Genomic DNA, 14,321 nt, shown 5'->3' with positions numbered 1-14,321 from the left:
CACTACCAGTCTTTGGGCCTGGCCATCCAGCCAGTTTCTTACCCAGCAAAGACTACACTTCTCCAAGCCATGAGCAGCCAGCTTCTCCAGGAGAATGCTGTGGGAGACAGTGTCAAAGGCCTTACTAAAGTCCAGGCAGACAACATCCACAGCCTTCCCCTCATCCACTAAGCAGGTCACCTTGTCATAGAAGGAGACCAGGTTGGTCAAGGAGGATCTTCCCTTCATGAACCCATGCTGGCTGGGCCTGATCCCCTGGTTGTCCCATACGCGCCACGTGATGGCACTCAGGATGATCTTCTCCATGACCTTCCCTGGCACCGAGGTCAGGCTGACAGCCGTGTAGTTCCCCGGATCCTCGTTCCGGCCATTCTTGTAGATGGGCATCACGTTTGCTAACTTCCAGTCAACTGGGACCTCCCCAGTTAGCCAGGACTGCTGATAGATGATGGAAAGTGGCTTGGCGAGCTCTTCCACCAGCTCCCTCAGTACCCTTGGGTGGATCCCGTCCAGCCCCATAGACTTGTGTGTGTCAAAGTGGTGTAGCAGGTCGCTAATCATTTCCCCTTGGATTATGGGAGCTTCGTTCTGCTCCCTGTCCCTGTCTTCCAGCTCAGAGGGCTGGGTACCCTGGGAACAACTGGTCTGACTATTAAAGACTGAATAATGACTTTGCTTATCACTTTAGATGAGTTAAAATGCACTTAATTCCACACGTCATCCCTGAAATACTCAGAATATTTCCTGAACGAACTGCACAAATGTTTTCCTCAAAGTTAATTAGATATGATATTTAAAATTAATTACTCCAGATGGTGTTTTGTGTTACCTTTATTTCCACAAAGCTTCTAATCTCTCTCACCAGACTGAAGGGTATGTATCATTGTCCATTCCAGTGGAGAATTTTCTGGTATGTTGAATAAGATTCTCATGCAACTTCACATTTGCCTGTACAGTTGTTCCCTATCAGGAAAGTACCACTGAACTGTGTATTATAAAACCTTTTCTGTCAGAGATTTTCCTTTATTGCGAGTATTCATTGTCTGTGCTCTTTAGAAGTTATAGCTTGCTTCTACTGACAGTGGAAGAACTCCAACTGGCCATCTAATACTTCATGGTAACAACTAAGATGACCACAAAATTCTCTAGATAGTCTGTTTAACCAAACCAGATGAGCTGGCATTCTCTAGGACTAGAAAAACAGGAAAACTTGGATGGGTGAACACATTTTGAATCTTTCTGTCACAAAAAAAAACAACAAAAACCAAACTTACCTTTGACTGCTGTAAGGTGTGGGCACATCTATAGAGTGAAGAAATGTAACACACTACCAGTTTACTTCTGGATTTCCATATACAAATCTGCCTTTTTACGTCTGTATTTTAAACACAGTTTCTATATTTCTCTTTATGGCTTTTGATTTTTTTTTTTTTAATTACTATTACCTGGAAAGTATGTGTTACTCTCTTTATGCTCTTCATAATATTTGTTCTTTGTTGCAATTGGCCTACATTTCTTCTATTATGCTTTAGTAAACATTAAATTCTTTTCCAGAAGGCTGAGTACATACACATTTGATTTGCTACTTGATACCCAATACGAGAATCAAGGGGAACAGACTGCTGACTGCAGCTTATGTACCTCTCTGTCAGCGGGACCTGACAGACAACTTAATGAAAGTATTCAAACTTTCAAAGTCAATTCAAAGTTTGACATGGCAACTGAACAATGAAACATCGCCTACAAATCAATTTGGGCACATTACCAGAATACAGAAAAGGTGGGAACTGACAAAAGAACTTGATGTTCCTCCAGTAGTTTTCCATTATTACGATGCAAAACCAGACAACACAGCTGGACTATGAATGGAAAGATAACTTACATGGACCCTGCATCATAATTCACGTGGTAGTTTTATAACACAGATGAGTTGTTTCCCAACTCTTTTGCAGCTCAGCCTCCCGTGAGAACATGGCGATGATCTCTGCCTCACCATGCTGAGCTACAAACCCCCACTGCATTTTTTATTCATTCCCATCACTCTGGGACTAGCAGCATCTCTTCCTTCCTCCTTTGACTGCAGCTGATATTTCCTCACCTTCTTTATCTCCAGCTCCCTCCTTACCCTCTAGGGTGCTTGTCTGCATCTACTGAGATGGAGCTATTAAGCCTGTGTGGATTGTGCTGACCCGTCCCAGAACCATTTGGGTGTCTCTGCTCCATGTTACCCTGAATTTCCAAAGGCATTTATTTGGCTTCTGCACCTCCCTGCAACCTGAGTACTGCCGCCTGTACTGCCTCTGAGAGGCACATCTCTCCAATTGCTAATCACTGCTGTAATTAACTGCTGGAATATTTTCACATCAGAACTACATCTGATGAGATATACAAACCATTAAGAATTTCTACAGGATGCAAAAAAAAGCCTTAAATAAAAACCTCATGCCCTTGGAAGAACTGCATGCAGAGCTCTCGCTTACAAATTACCAGAGTGCATCCATGAGAGGGGAAAAAAAAAAAAAAAGTTTTCTACAACAGTTAGAAAAGCAGGATTTGAAAACAACAACAAAAAAAACCCAACAAAAACCAAACCAAACCAAAATCCAAACTAGAAGAGGATCACAGTCAGAGACATAAAAACATTTCATCTTGGCTTGCAAAGTTGGGTAGCAAGGCATCTGGCAATGAGAAACACCTTGGCTAATGAAAGAGGCGGTGACAAAATGTGTAAACAGTGGGGAAAGTGAGATTCAAGGAAGACTAAATGAAGGAAATTAAATTAAGATGATTAAAATGAAGGAAAAATAGCTATGAGTATAAAAGGTAGAAAACAGATCAAGACATGTTTGTTAGAAAAGAATTAGCAAAAATTAGTACCATGAGGCCTAGATCAAGAAGCCTTCTGGAACTTTTTATTTCAGAATGAAAAGTTACAGATGGGGAAAAAAAGAAGTTTATGGAACTGAGTCATTCAAATAAAAGCTATGAGGACTCCTTCTTGGGTGCACTTGGCAGCAATGAGAATGTGCAGTTTATTCCACTATTATGGGAACATCGAGTTCAGTGTCCTGTTCAGGGAAACATTTGTGCACCTGTTTATTTTAATGGGACTTGGGCATGTGCTTAAGCACTTCTCAAAAGGGTTTGGGGCTCACTACAATAAAAAGAGATTTTACTGTTTTGTAGGTTTTTTTAGAGATACTAAGATCCTGGGACTTTCCAGTTAAAATAGTAAGTTTTTATAAAAATACTGAATTAAATGAAACTTCACAGTAGAGGAAGAAATCTATCTTTTAATGCAAACTGGGTTTTTGCAGATACAGCTCTCCCATATTCATTTTTAAGGAATCTTGCAGTTAATGAAATTTTGTGCATGTGTTCAGATGTGTCTGTATGAAGTTATCTTCAGAAACAAAGCATTATTTATGTACTTAACCATTGAAGTAAAAAGTAAATCCCATTTTAAAGATAAACATATGATTAAAATACATTTTTTTTTCTTTCTCTTAAATTGTACATAGATGCAATGATGTGCATCTACAACTTTGTTCACAGAATTCAAACTCAGTCAAACTGAGCTTCTTACCTACATGGACCTTTCTGTCCTGAGATGCTTTCCTCGTTTCAGCAAGATAAGGAAATCTGAAAAAATTTTTCCTCAAATGATCCACTGGCAAAGCTCAATGATAGAATGCCATTCCCCAGACAAGACCAGCCAACACGCTCTCTTTTAAGCCCAGCACAAAAAGTCAGAGGACTTCTCTGAGGTGGCCAGCATCCAAACAGTGCAATACTTTATAGTATTTTAAACTGCACCATAAACTAAAGACAATACTTCACAGAACAGGTATGTTAGTTACTACACCTCATAAAAGAAACAAGGACAAGTACACTTTGCATCCATCTCACATGTGAACTGGAGCTAAGAATAGAAGAGCTAAAACATAAAGGAATGACAGCAAGGAAATCAGACTGCAACACTGATGGGAGTTTTGAAGATAATGTGGGAGAACAATACTTGCGTAGAGGGAGAGAGGTGAGAGGAAGGCGTGGGGATTGCGATGGGGGAGCCAGCACAATGGGAGGGATTTTCCTGGATGGGTGACAAATTCCTTTTTCAGGAAAGGGAGTTTAGCCTCCAGATTCTCCTCATCACTGAGTCACCACAGTCATATATGAAAGAAGCAGATATAATCTCTACTTAGATTTTGGCTAGAAAAAATTGTCTTGTTAGGTACGTGGGGAATATAACACACAGGTTTCCTTTTTAATTAAATATTAAGATTACACAAGAAATCAAACTTAATTTTCATAATCTGGCCTTCAGTTATGGATATTTGACTTAAGCAACACAAAAGAGGGTTTTTGAATTTCAATACCACAGCAGGAACAGCAGAAAATACAAAGGATATGAACCACAGCTTTACAGTCCTGGTTTTGAGATTAATCTTACAGCCTTTATTTAAATATAGTTTCTTTCAGTAGACGCTAAGAAATGGTTAAAAGTCTGTTTCAATTTTCTGCCACTAGAAATGTTCAATGCAATGAAAGTCTGTAATGGATGTCAAGAGCTCCCACTGGCTGCTCTTTAGTGTGGAGAAGAACGGGCAAAGTGACAACAACCTAGCACAAAATTCAAGAATGCAGTAAAAAAAAAATCTGAGTCTACTTTTCCATTAAATTGGCCTCATGGCAGTAAATGCTGGTCAAAGCAAAAAATATATATACTCAGTTTATATATAAAGTACTTGATAGTTCAAGCAAAGATTGATGAATATAGAGCTGCAAGAATTACTTGCTGTATGGAACAGAAAACAAATCATCACCCCACTGAGGCATATTCATTATTTAAGAGTCTCTGCTTTTTTCAAGGAATTTCAAGTGAGCTTACATATTTTAGGAAAGTAAAATAATTTAGCAAGACTTTAATATTCCCTTTCTATTGCAAGAATTGATTAAACTTAAAATAGCTCTATAAAGAGGTGCAAAGAGGAAAACGCACTGCTAGGTTTAATGTATTTAGATTTGTTTGTTACGCATTTAAATGAATAATTATTTATGAACATTGCTCCAATTTAATGTTAAAACTTGTTAGTAAATTGTCTTTTGACCAAAAAGTTTAAAATGCTTTCACCTTCCTCCTGACACAGTTTTGTGAATTTACTTTCAGCTCTTGCACTACAAATCCATCAACATGTTTTGCTTTAACTGGCAGACTGAGCAAAGAGGCCAAAATCTTCATTGGCTGACAGAGAATTAAACTACAGTTTTTTATGCTTAAGAATCTGCTCGGATCAGTGCTGGAAGAATAGCACATGTGGACAGTTTTTTCTCTGGCTCCTCTATATATACACAGACGTTGCCTTCACTATGTCTGTAAATCCAGTACCCTTCATATGAATAAAAGCCACAAAACTGGTTTTAGAAAGACCTCTACCATTCATGTAAATATTTGCAAATAGGCAAATTGAATTTCTTACAGAGATTGCTGCACATTATCACATGAAGCTGTTCAAACTTTACCACCCATACAATTGTGTCCAGTGCCTAAGAAAGCAACTCTTCACTGCTTGAGAAAGAGATGGACAGCACCTGGCTTCCAGTCCTGAAGCAAAAGAAAGGAACTTCTCTTGCTGCAGTAGCTTCCTAAAGTATAGGGGTAGGAAAAGGCCATTAAACAACCTGTTTGGGTGGGCTCTGCCTGTCCAGTGTCCCCATCATTTTCTATCAAGTAGATCAATCTCGCCAGAATGGTTGAAACAACAAGAAAGTTCAGTGCTGGCCCCAGGTTTCATCTAATGAAATATATAAAACTATAACCACTGACTAAAATACAGATCTTAACATTTCCAAGATTTAAAATGTTAACAGACATTAGATCTGAACATCCCAAAATGTCTTCCCTACCTGAGTTGAAGCCAGACTGCAGGTATGCATTCTTTAGCCTTGACCTTTAATAAGATCCCCTCTGGCATATAGAGGAGTGCAATAACTAGCCAAATTCTAGCCCATTGTTCAGCATTATTGTACAAATCTTATTTTTGGTAATGAGTGCAGAATTTTCTTATAGTGCAATAAATATTCGGTAAGAAATTTATAATTTCTTTCTCTAAAACAGACATGGAATAGCATTGAAAGATCTCATACATTTACAGTAAATAGGTTTTCAAAATACTTTTCTTCTTGTGCACATTCATTTTATTTGTTATTCATTCTCCAGAAGATACTTTGTCACAATATTGAAACTCATCTGTGTAGTTCTGTCTGCCTATTAGCATAGCTTCAATAATTTGTGTCAACAGGAGGCAAGAATGAACAGAGCTCATTTCTTTTATATGCTCCCCCCTGCAGAGTGCCTACAAGATCCCTGCCAGTGACCCAATCTGTTGCTCAGGATTATTAAAGTGTAGCTTGAAGGAGGAAAAACACAAGAGTGCAACTTCTAACAGCAACACATGAAGGAGGAGAAAACAAGGTGGAGAAGTACTATAATACCATCAGAAAGCAAGAAAGGGCAGTTAAAACACACCTTCCAAAGAAATCAAGGTAAGAAAAGAGAAATTAAGTGTTCAATAAGAGTAGAAAGATGAAGATGAGTAGAAAGATGAAGATAAGTAGAAAGTCATCTGTAAAAGAAATACAAAGCAAAATACAACACATGAAGGCACAGAATTACGTAAGCTTGGCAAAAGGAGCAAAAAAGAAAAATGTCAACAAACTTGCAAAAAAAAAAAACAAAACCAACCTCACAAACTGTGGGAAAAGAAACAAATAAGAACTGTGAGATTTACAATACTACCAAGTTTGACAAAAGAAAAAGCCATAACCAGCCCTCCCTCAGAATGACTGCAGATGAGCAAGGAAATAAATTTTGGCATAACAAAATGTTCTATGGCACTTCTCTTACATTTAAAACCCTTAATAAAAATAAATTCCTACAATGAAGCGAAGTCCCAGTGATCTTTTGAAGATGTTTCAGTACAAGATGGATTCACATCTGGAGCTCTATGTAAAAAATGCCAGGATCTTTCAGCTGCTGTTAAAAGAATACAGATATGTCTGTCTTCTGAGTCTTAATTCTACTCTGCCAGCTTTTGACCACAACACAGTTCCTATTTTTTTCCTTTATTGCCCACACCACTGAACTGCTGTAGCAGTTTGTCACTATGTCAACACAGTCTACTTCACTTGAGGCCAAGCCTGCTCAGCACCCAGCTTTCCCACCCATGCAGTGACAGATGTCTCTTCACAAGCTGTTACAGCCATGCAGCAGCTTGACACGCTACAGTGGGCTTTCTACATCTCCTCTGTGATTACATCATGTTAGTATTTCAAGCTAAATACAGACTCTTCCACCAGCATGGCAACAGTTAATTAAGGTCACAGTGCTCACAAATGTTTTTTGTAGACCCATTATTAAGTTGTAGGTTGTGCCATCTCCTTCACCAGAGTAAATGTGTAATTAATCTATCAGCAGATCCTTGAAGCCTTCTATACCAACCACTGTTACATAGCCTCCCAAGGCACACTAACAAGAGAACAGATTTGCAACCAGCTACAGATGCTGCTGTTTTTCCTCTGCATTAAAGGAACCACAACTGCTATCATGGAATTGGATTGATTTTATGAGAATTTTCTTTCTCTTCAATCATATACACTTGGCCTATACAATTGCAGCAGTTCTGTAATCTGTGCAGTGTTGAAATGCTTATCGCTATCTGAACCTAGAAGTAGCAATCCAGCTACTATAATGCATGTAATTAGTATGTCACAGTCCAGGTTTAACTGAAATAAAGTGTTCTATCTATAGCAGCCATGGACATTGAACCCTGCCGTCCCTGACACGTAAGTCAGAGTCTGCATGTTCAGTATACTCACCAGTTAACTCCACCTCACTGCATAATTCCACTTATTGGCAATCCGCTATACACAGTATGGGTGAAGAGCTAATTATCTGTAGGATTCCAAGACTGCAGCCCTATCACCAATATTTGCAACTGAAGCTAAAATCAAGAGCAGGGTTCAATTGATGTACACATTTAAGCATGCAAATTTCACATAAATCTTAATAGGAAATATGTGAAAGGGTGCATGCAGGACAGAAGAATTTTTTTAAAAATTCAACCCAATACATTGGAAAATCATGGGTTTTTTTAAAATATTATTTCCTTAGCCTGAATCATAAGCATGAGATTTTACCTATTACTGCAAGCACTGTCATTATCATCACATTTTCCCATTACTTCCAGCCTCTGCAATTACTTACTTCGCTTACCTACATCGTGTACTATCAGAAAGATTACATACAATTTCATACGCCTCAGTTAAGGAATGTCTCACTTATTTCTTTAATTACATTTTCTAAAGGAAAAGAGAGATAATAAAATATCTAGATTGTTACTTTAAATAATATCAAATCATAACTTTGGGTAATTAATTATGCTCTTTTTTTTTCTTTTTACTATTATAAAACTTTCATAAATGCTTTACAATAGGTTCTGCACATCATTAGACATGAGTATAAGATGGATGACGAATCCAACAAGGAAAGTATACATTTTTGCCTCACCTTAACTCGATGTAACTGTAAATTAAACTAGGTAAAATTTTATCTCATGTGAATGGCACAAGTCATGCACAAGACTATTACTTTGCAACATGACAATGTAACGAAACGTTCCAACATGGTAAGAGAGGGTATGAACCTTAAAACACTTCCTCCACATCTCTGCACGTGCTCATTAACAAAGAACTTAGTCTTTATTTATAAAACTCATGCTTCCTACCCCAGGTAAGTAGCTTTCTGACATTCTTACTAGCATTTAAGTGAAATCCATCTCACAAGCCAGGATCATGAATTTTTCATGAGGTAGGTGGTAAGTATTATCACAGACATGAAATAACAGTATTGTAGTAATCCCAAATCATTAACATATTTCAGTATGCAAACATCTCACCACACACATTCATTTCAATATTTTCTTCGCCATGGTTGCTAGCATCCTAACTTTTCAAAAGGTTACATGGTGCTTTGAAATTTTGACATGCATTCGAAGAAACTATGTATGTCCTGACTCCAGAAAACACAAGATGTAAGACTTGTTTTCAGAAATGTTTTTAGTATGTTCCTAGCAACCTTCCCACCCCACCCCCATCTTTCAGTAACATACCTCAGATCAAATACAAATTTACTGACTGCCTATTGGCAAAGACATAGAAACCCATGTGTGTCTGCAGACACAGTACGAGAAGAGTTCTGCTGAAAAATTAAAGGCAGGTGCTTCAATTTCTAATGCAGGCTGTGGATCTGTCCTCAGGGTTGTGCATCTGGAGCTGTATGTTTTAAAAAAAGCAAAGACCTGATACTCTAAAAAACAGTATTTTAAAAACCAAAGATCTTGTATATTGGATTCTAACTCTCATTTTATTCGGTAGCCCTTTTATAACTAGTCTAACTTTCCTGACTTCCCCTCCTAGCAGTTCTATACTACTCCTGATTTTACACTGATGTAAGTAAGATCAATTGCCCATGACTAATTCAATAATTTTTCATCCCTTAAAGGCCCATTCCATTGGACACCATATTTTTTTTTCTGCTATTACAGAAACTGCAATTCACCTCTGCCACTCAAATTTTACCTGCAGGAAAGTCAATCTATTCCTCATCAATTAATAAAGATTGTTACTTACGGCTTTATCTAGAGTTCTGATTTCTGATTTTTCATAAGGCTTTTGAACTTGCAATTTTTATAGAAACAGTTTTCATAAAAGTATCAGGTCATCGTGTTAACAAAGGAATTGTCCAGAAAGGCATCCTGTACATGCTATGAAGAAAGGGGGCTAATTGATGGTAAGACTAAGCACATGCTTGCTCACTTGCGCTACTGCAAAAGTGACGTGGACACTCGTGACTGCTGAATGTCTTCTGAAATTCTTTCTGACAGCAAGATATACTTTATGAAAAGATACATATATGTGTATGAAGTGGAACCTACTTTTCTTTTTATATGAATGTTAAGACTACAAATAATATAAAATGTAATCAGAATTAGAGGGAATTCTAGTACTTAAGCCATGATGAAAAAGACAGAAATTTAAATAACAAAATCATCTGAACTGCAAACATACAACTTCAGTTTCACCAAATCATCAAGTTCGGTATATAACAGATGAGACTGGCAGGTGGTTCAATACCTTTAATCAGCACTGTAAATGTTGAACTGGTTTCTGACCAAGGAACTTGCAGAATAATTCTGCTAGTTTTTTCTAGTTACAGTTCAACTAAGTTTGTATCAGTTCAGTTTAAATATGTGTCATTTTAACAGTGGGGAACACTGCTTGATTCACTGGCCTAAAGCACATCTAGGAGCACAGTATGGGCACCAATGGTTTTTATGCTTGTAGCGTGCAGCAACAGATTGAGGAGTGCACCCTAAGGCACCCAAAACTAGCCTGCAGTTTGCAGCAGGTATTTCACATAGGCAGGGTGGCATGTATGAGTTAGGTGTAATCAAAAAAGCTAGAAGATAAGTTTTAGCAAAACCAACAGTCCCTGGATTCTGTTGCATTATTTGAACATTCATGAAATTGGCTGAATCAAAGGATCAATGGATTTTTACCCTCAGAGTATTTATTCTGAGCTTGGGTTGAAATAGGTTTGCATGACTTCTTGCAGAGTTTACCCTTCCTAAATCTGATGAAGATTTCATGATGCTCTGGGATGAACATGGTTGTCTCTACATCTCCCACTACTATAAAGAACGGAAGTCAAGATATTCCAAGTTAAATGCCCAAACAAGCCCCCTCATGTTTGTAGAGAAACTACTTTTGTGCTCAAATTAAAAGTCCACACTCCTAAGTAGGATCCAACTAAAGTACAGTGCCACCACATATTCAGAATGGGAACCAATCACACTTTTGCAGGCTTCGCTTATGGTCACAGGTAGCGTGTGTAAAACACAGAATTGAGGCCATTGGTGGAACAAAGCACGATCATGTTCACAACACATGAACAAAGCCTACTCAGCCTCATTGCCCATGGACTTGCAGTGGGGAACATACACTCAGGCCCTGCTCGCTCGATTATGCACCTTAATGAAAACCACTTCAGGAAACTACAGAAGATAACTGAAACGTGAAAGATGCTAGTTTGAAGCATGTGATGTGTCTGACACTTTAAAATGTCTCTAGAATAGTTATTTCTGAGAGGAAATACCTAAGAGATGTGAAATGGACTCTTGCTGAGGCTGTGCAAAATTTGAGTATTTCAAACAGAATGTATTTTGGCTGTCAGATATAGAAATGGCAAGGTAGAAAAATGTCAAAGGAAAAAAAAAATCATTCTTTTCTATGTTCAATAAAATAAGATCAGCTTAAAAACATTTTCATTTCATTCATATCTAGGCTGAGACAAACTACAGAAATTTCAGTCAAAAAGGGAATTTTTGCAAAAAACGAAGATACAGATATTTCAATTCAGAAGAGAGACATTTCATCATGAACTGTTACGTCACACCTTAAAAAAGCTCTACCATAATTCAAGACTATTTTTATATTATTATAACTCTAAATTCATATAAGACCTTATAAGCAGAATACTTTTATTATTTGTTTGTGAGGTGTACTGTATAGAACAACAACAAAAAAGATATGGATCGTGACAATTATTTTACACACGTAACCTTGTATTTGGTTTTGCCAGGTCTTCCAGTTATTATAGTAAATATTCCTAAAACTCCTAATTACTCCCAGTAATTATTATAAGAGTGAAAAATCAGCAGAGAAATTTTATGTGCAACAAGACCAGTTGTAACAAAGATATATCTTTATTGGTTTGGTGGAAGAACAGCCATGACACTAATGCCACCAGAAGAATATTACAAGGAGGAATTATTAGTTTACTTTTTATTGCATCATTATTGCATATAAATGCTACCGTTATTGCTTCATCACCCAGCTTTATTGCATACAATGAATCAAAACATTAAGAAATGCCACAGAGCACAGAAAATGGGATGTATTAAAATAATGGATTCAGCAATGTACAATATGTATTCTGAGAAGTTATAAATGCACTATCAATTATTTATTCCCCACTGTAGTTTATTGTGACATAAAAGTATGATAAAATTAGCTGAAAGAGGTCTATGTTAAAATCTGCTGACAATTTTTTTGGAGGGATTTTCATAGTTAGTGTGAAAAAATAAACATCTTCAAGGCAATAAAAAGTATTAGAGTAAAACTTCCCATCGGTGTGACAACCGTTCTTTTCTTACCCAGACATCAGAGGAAAAAGTTATGAAGCTTTGGCTATTTATAACAAGTGGTATTCTTTAAAGGTTCATTAGCTCTTGTGCAACTGAATACATCTATTAAAGGAACAGTGATTGCACCATTGATAATCAACTTTTACAGCACCACATTTTAATTTGTTGCTACTAACATTTAGTTCTCCATGAACCAAATTCTACCTCCATCACTACAAAGCATGTAATGAAAAACCGAATTGGCTTCTACACTAAAACTGGCAAATATCTGTGATTCTCCAGTGTACCTCATTACTCTAGGTGTAACTGAAAAGACTAACTCCTACCCCATATGCACAAGATTATGAAAAGAGCTTTCAAATGAGGAAACTAATAGCTTCAGATTTCCTTGCTAAAGCGTAGCCCCAAAAATTTCACAGGCATGAGGAAAACACTGGCTAAAAGTCTGTTTAAACTACGTTCAAAACCACAAATATGAAAAATATTCTCAGCTTGCTTTTCCCAGACAAATTGTGAATAAACAGACTTTCCTCACTTGAGGAAGTATGTTAGCAGTGGATAGGCTTTCCGTTATTTTCCTCACTTATTTCATTATTTGTACTACAAATATTTTTTTTCTCTGTCTCCACACTGCCTACACTGGCTCTTTGAAAAAATGATTTAAATATCCTAGCTTACTTTTTATTCCTTTCACTATTGCTTCACTGCTCTGCTAAGTAACTTTGCAGTTTGATACTCAATATTCATGAAAGGGAATTAAACATGCAAACAAAAATAAGTCACTAACTGTTTTTGCACCAGAAGAACTTTTCAGTACATCACTTACCACCCACGGTTTGTCACAGAAGTTATAGATTGATTCCAGGGAGTTGACGCTAGGGATGCCTGCGTACTGCATTCCAATGATCAAGTTACGGAAATCTTCATTTTCTGCCATACTGAATGAATGTTGTCGAACAAGGACAAAATCAGGCCTGAATGACCTAGCAAGATAAAGATACATTGCTAACAGTCAATGATCAAATTGTTTTTCCTTCAACAGCAAAATGTTGAAAGGGAAAAATGTCTAGCTGATAGATAGAGTACTACAAGAACACTCAACACAAAGGTAAATGCTACACAACAGCAGGAATTAATATGGCATTATGAAAATCTCTACTGTATCATTTCTTAACCGCTGTTCAGAAAACATCAGCATCCAGGCAATAATGTGACTCCATTAAGAGGAAAGACAAATTATCATGGCTTTTCAGGTTGTCTTCCCACTGAAAGATAAGCCATATATATAAATTCTGAGTATGTTCTTAGTTTATGTACACCAGTTCCTGAGCAATGACAATCAAAACCAAAGCGGGCAAATGTCTCTGCGAGAAACTTAAGCTTCTTGGGAACAATTTTTTTTTTTTCACAACTATTGTCATACTGTTTTAAAGACAGTAAGAGATGAAGCAACATCACTGCTCGCAAAAGGAATCATACCATAATTGGAGATAATCACAATTCAACTTTTGATCAAGACACTTGTCAAATGAATTTCTAAGCTTAACAACTGTGCTTTTTTTCTCTCTCTCTCTTGTATCTCATCAGAATTTCTCCTGTTGCAACCTCTGTGACTTCTTGTCCTATCACCATGCACCTTTCAAACCAGTCTGACACCATCTTCACCTTACTCAAACCATGACATTTAGTTACTGAAGGAAGTTATGGAAAACAGAAGACACAATGCAACAGAACAGAGCTAGCAGAACAGGGGCAATTCACTCCTAAACTTGACTGTTGAAAGATTCTCCACCTTATTCAAATTTTATAAGTAGAAAAAACACTGACTAGCTTGAAGCTATCAACCTCCTGAAAGAGGTATAACTGCAGGGTAAATTAAATTAGTGTCGTAAATTAGTGTAATTATTTACATGCCTTGAATAAATATAAGCTGTATACTGCAGTGAAAAATTCTGAAGATTACAGAATGATTCAGAAATCTCACTCTAGTAAAACAAAACAAAACGATTCAAATTCATGTTTAAACTGCTTAAGCAGTTTTGAGATTCCAGCCTG

General features: G+C 37.2%; 1 protein-coding gene across 1 annotated transcript in view; it reads right to left on the bottom strand.

The window, feature by feature from the left end:
- SYN2 (synapsin II) overlaps window positions 1–14,321 on the bottom strand; it is a gene marked incomplete at both ends in the record, with an annotated part of 196,575 nt that overhangs the window by 101,252 nt on the left and 81,002 nt on the right. The window contains one exon of the mRNA XM_082321718.1: window positions 13,093–13,249. Coding sequence (XP_082177844.1) covers window positions 13,093–13,249 — 157 coding nt within the window. The remainder of the gene's footprint in view (window positions 1–13,092; window positions 13,250–14,321) is intronic.

The sequence above is a fragment of the Platalea leucorodia genome, assembly GCF_965183815.1.
Source record: "Platalea leucorodia genome assembly, chromosome: 9".
In the NCBI taxonomy this organism is placed as follows: Eukaryota; Metazoa; Chordata; class Aves; order Pelecaniformes; family Threskiornithidae; genus Platalea; species Platalea leucorodia.
Note: the sequence above shows the minus strand (reverse complement) of the source record. Positions and strands in the feature narration are given on the sequence as shown.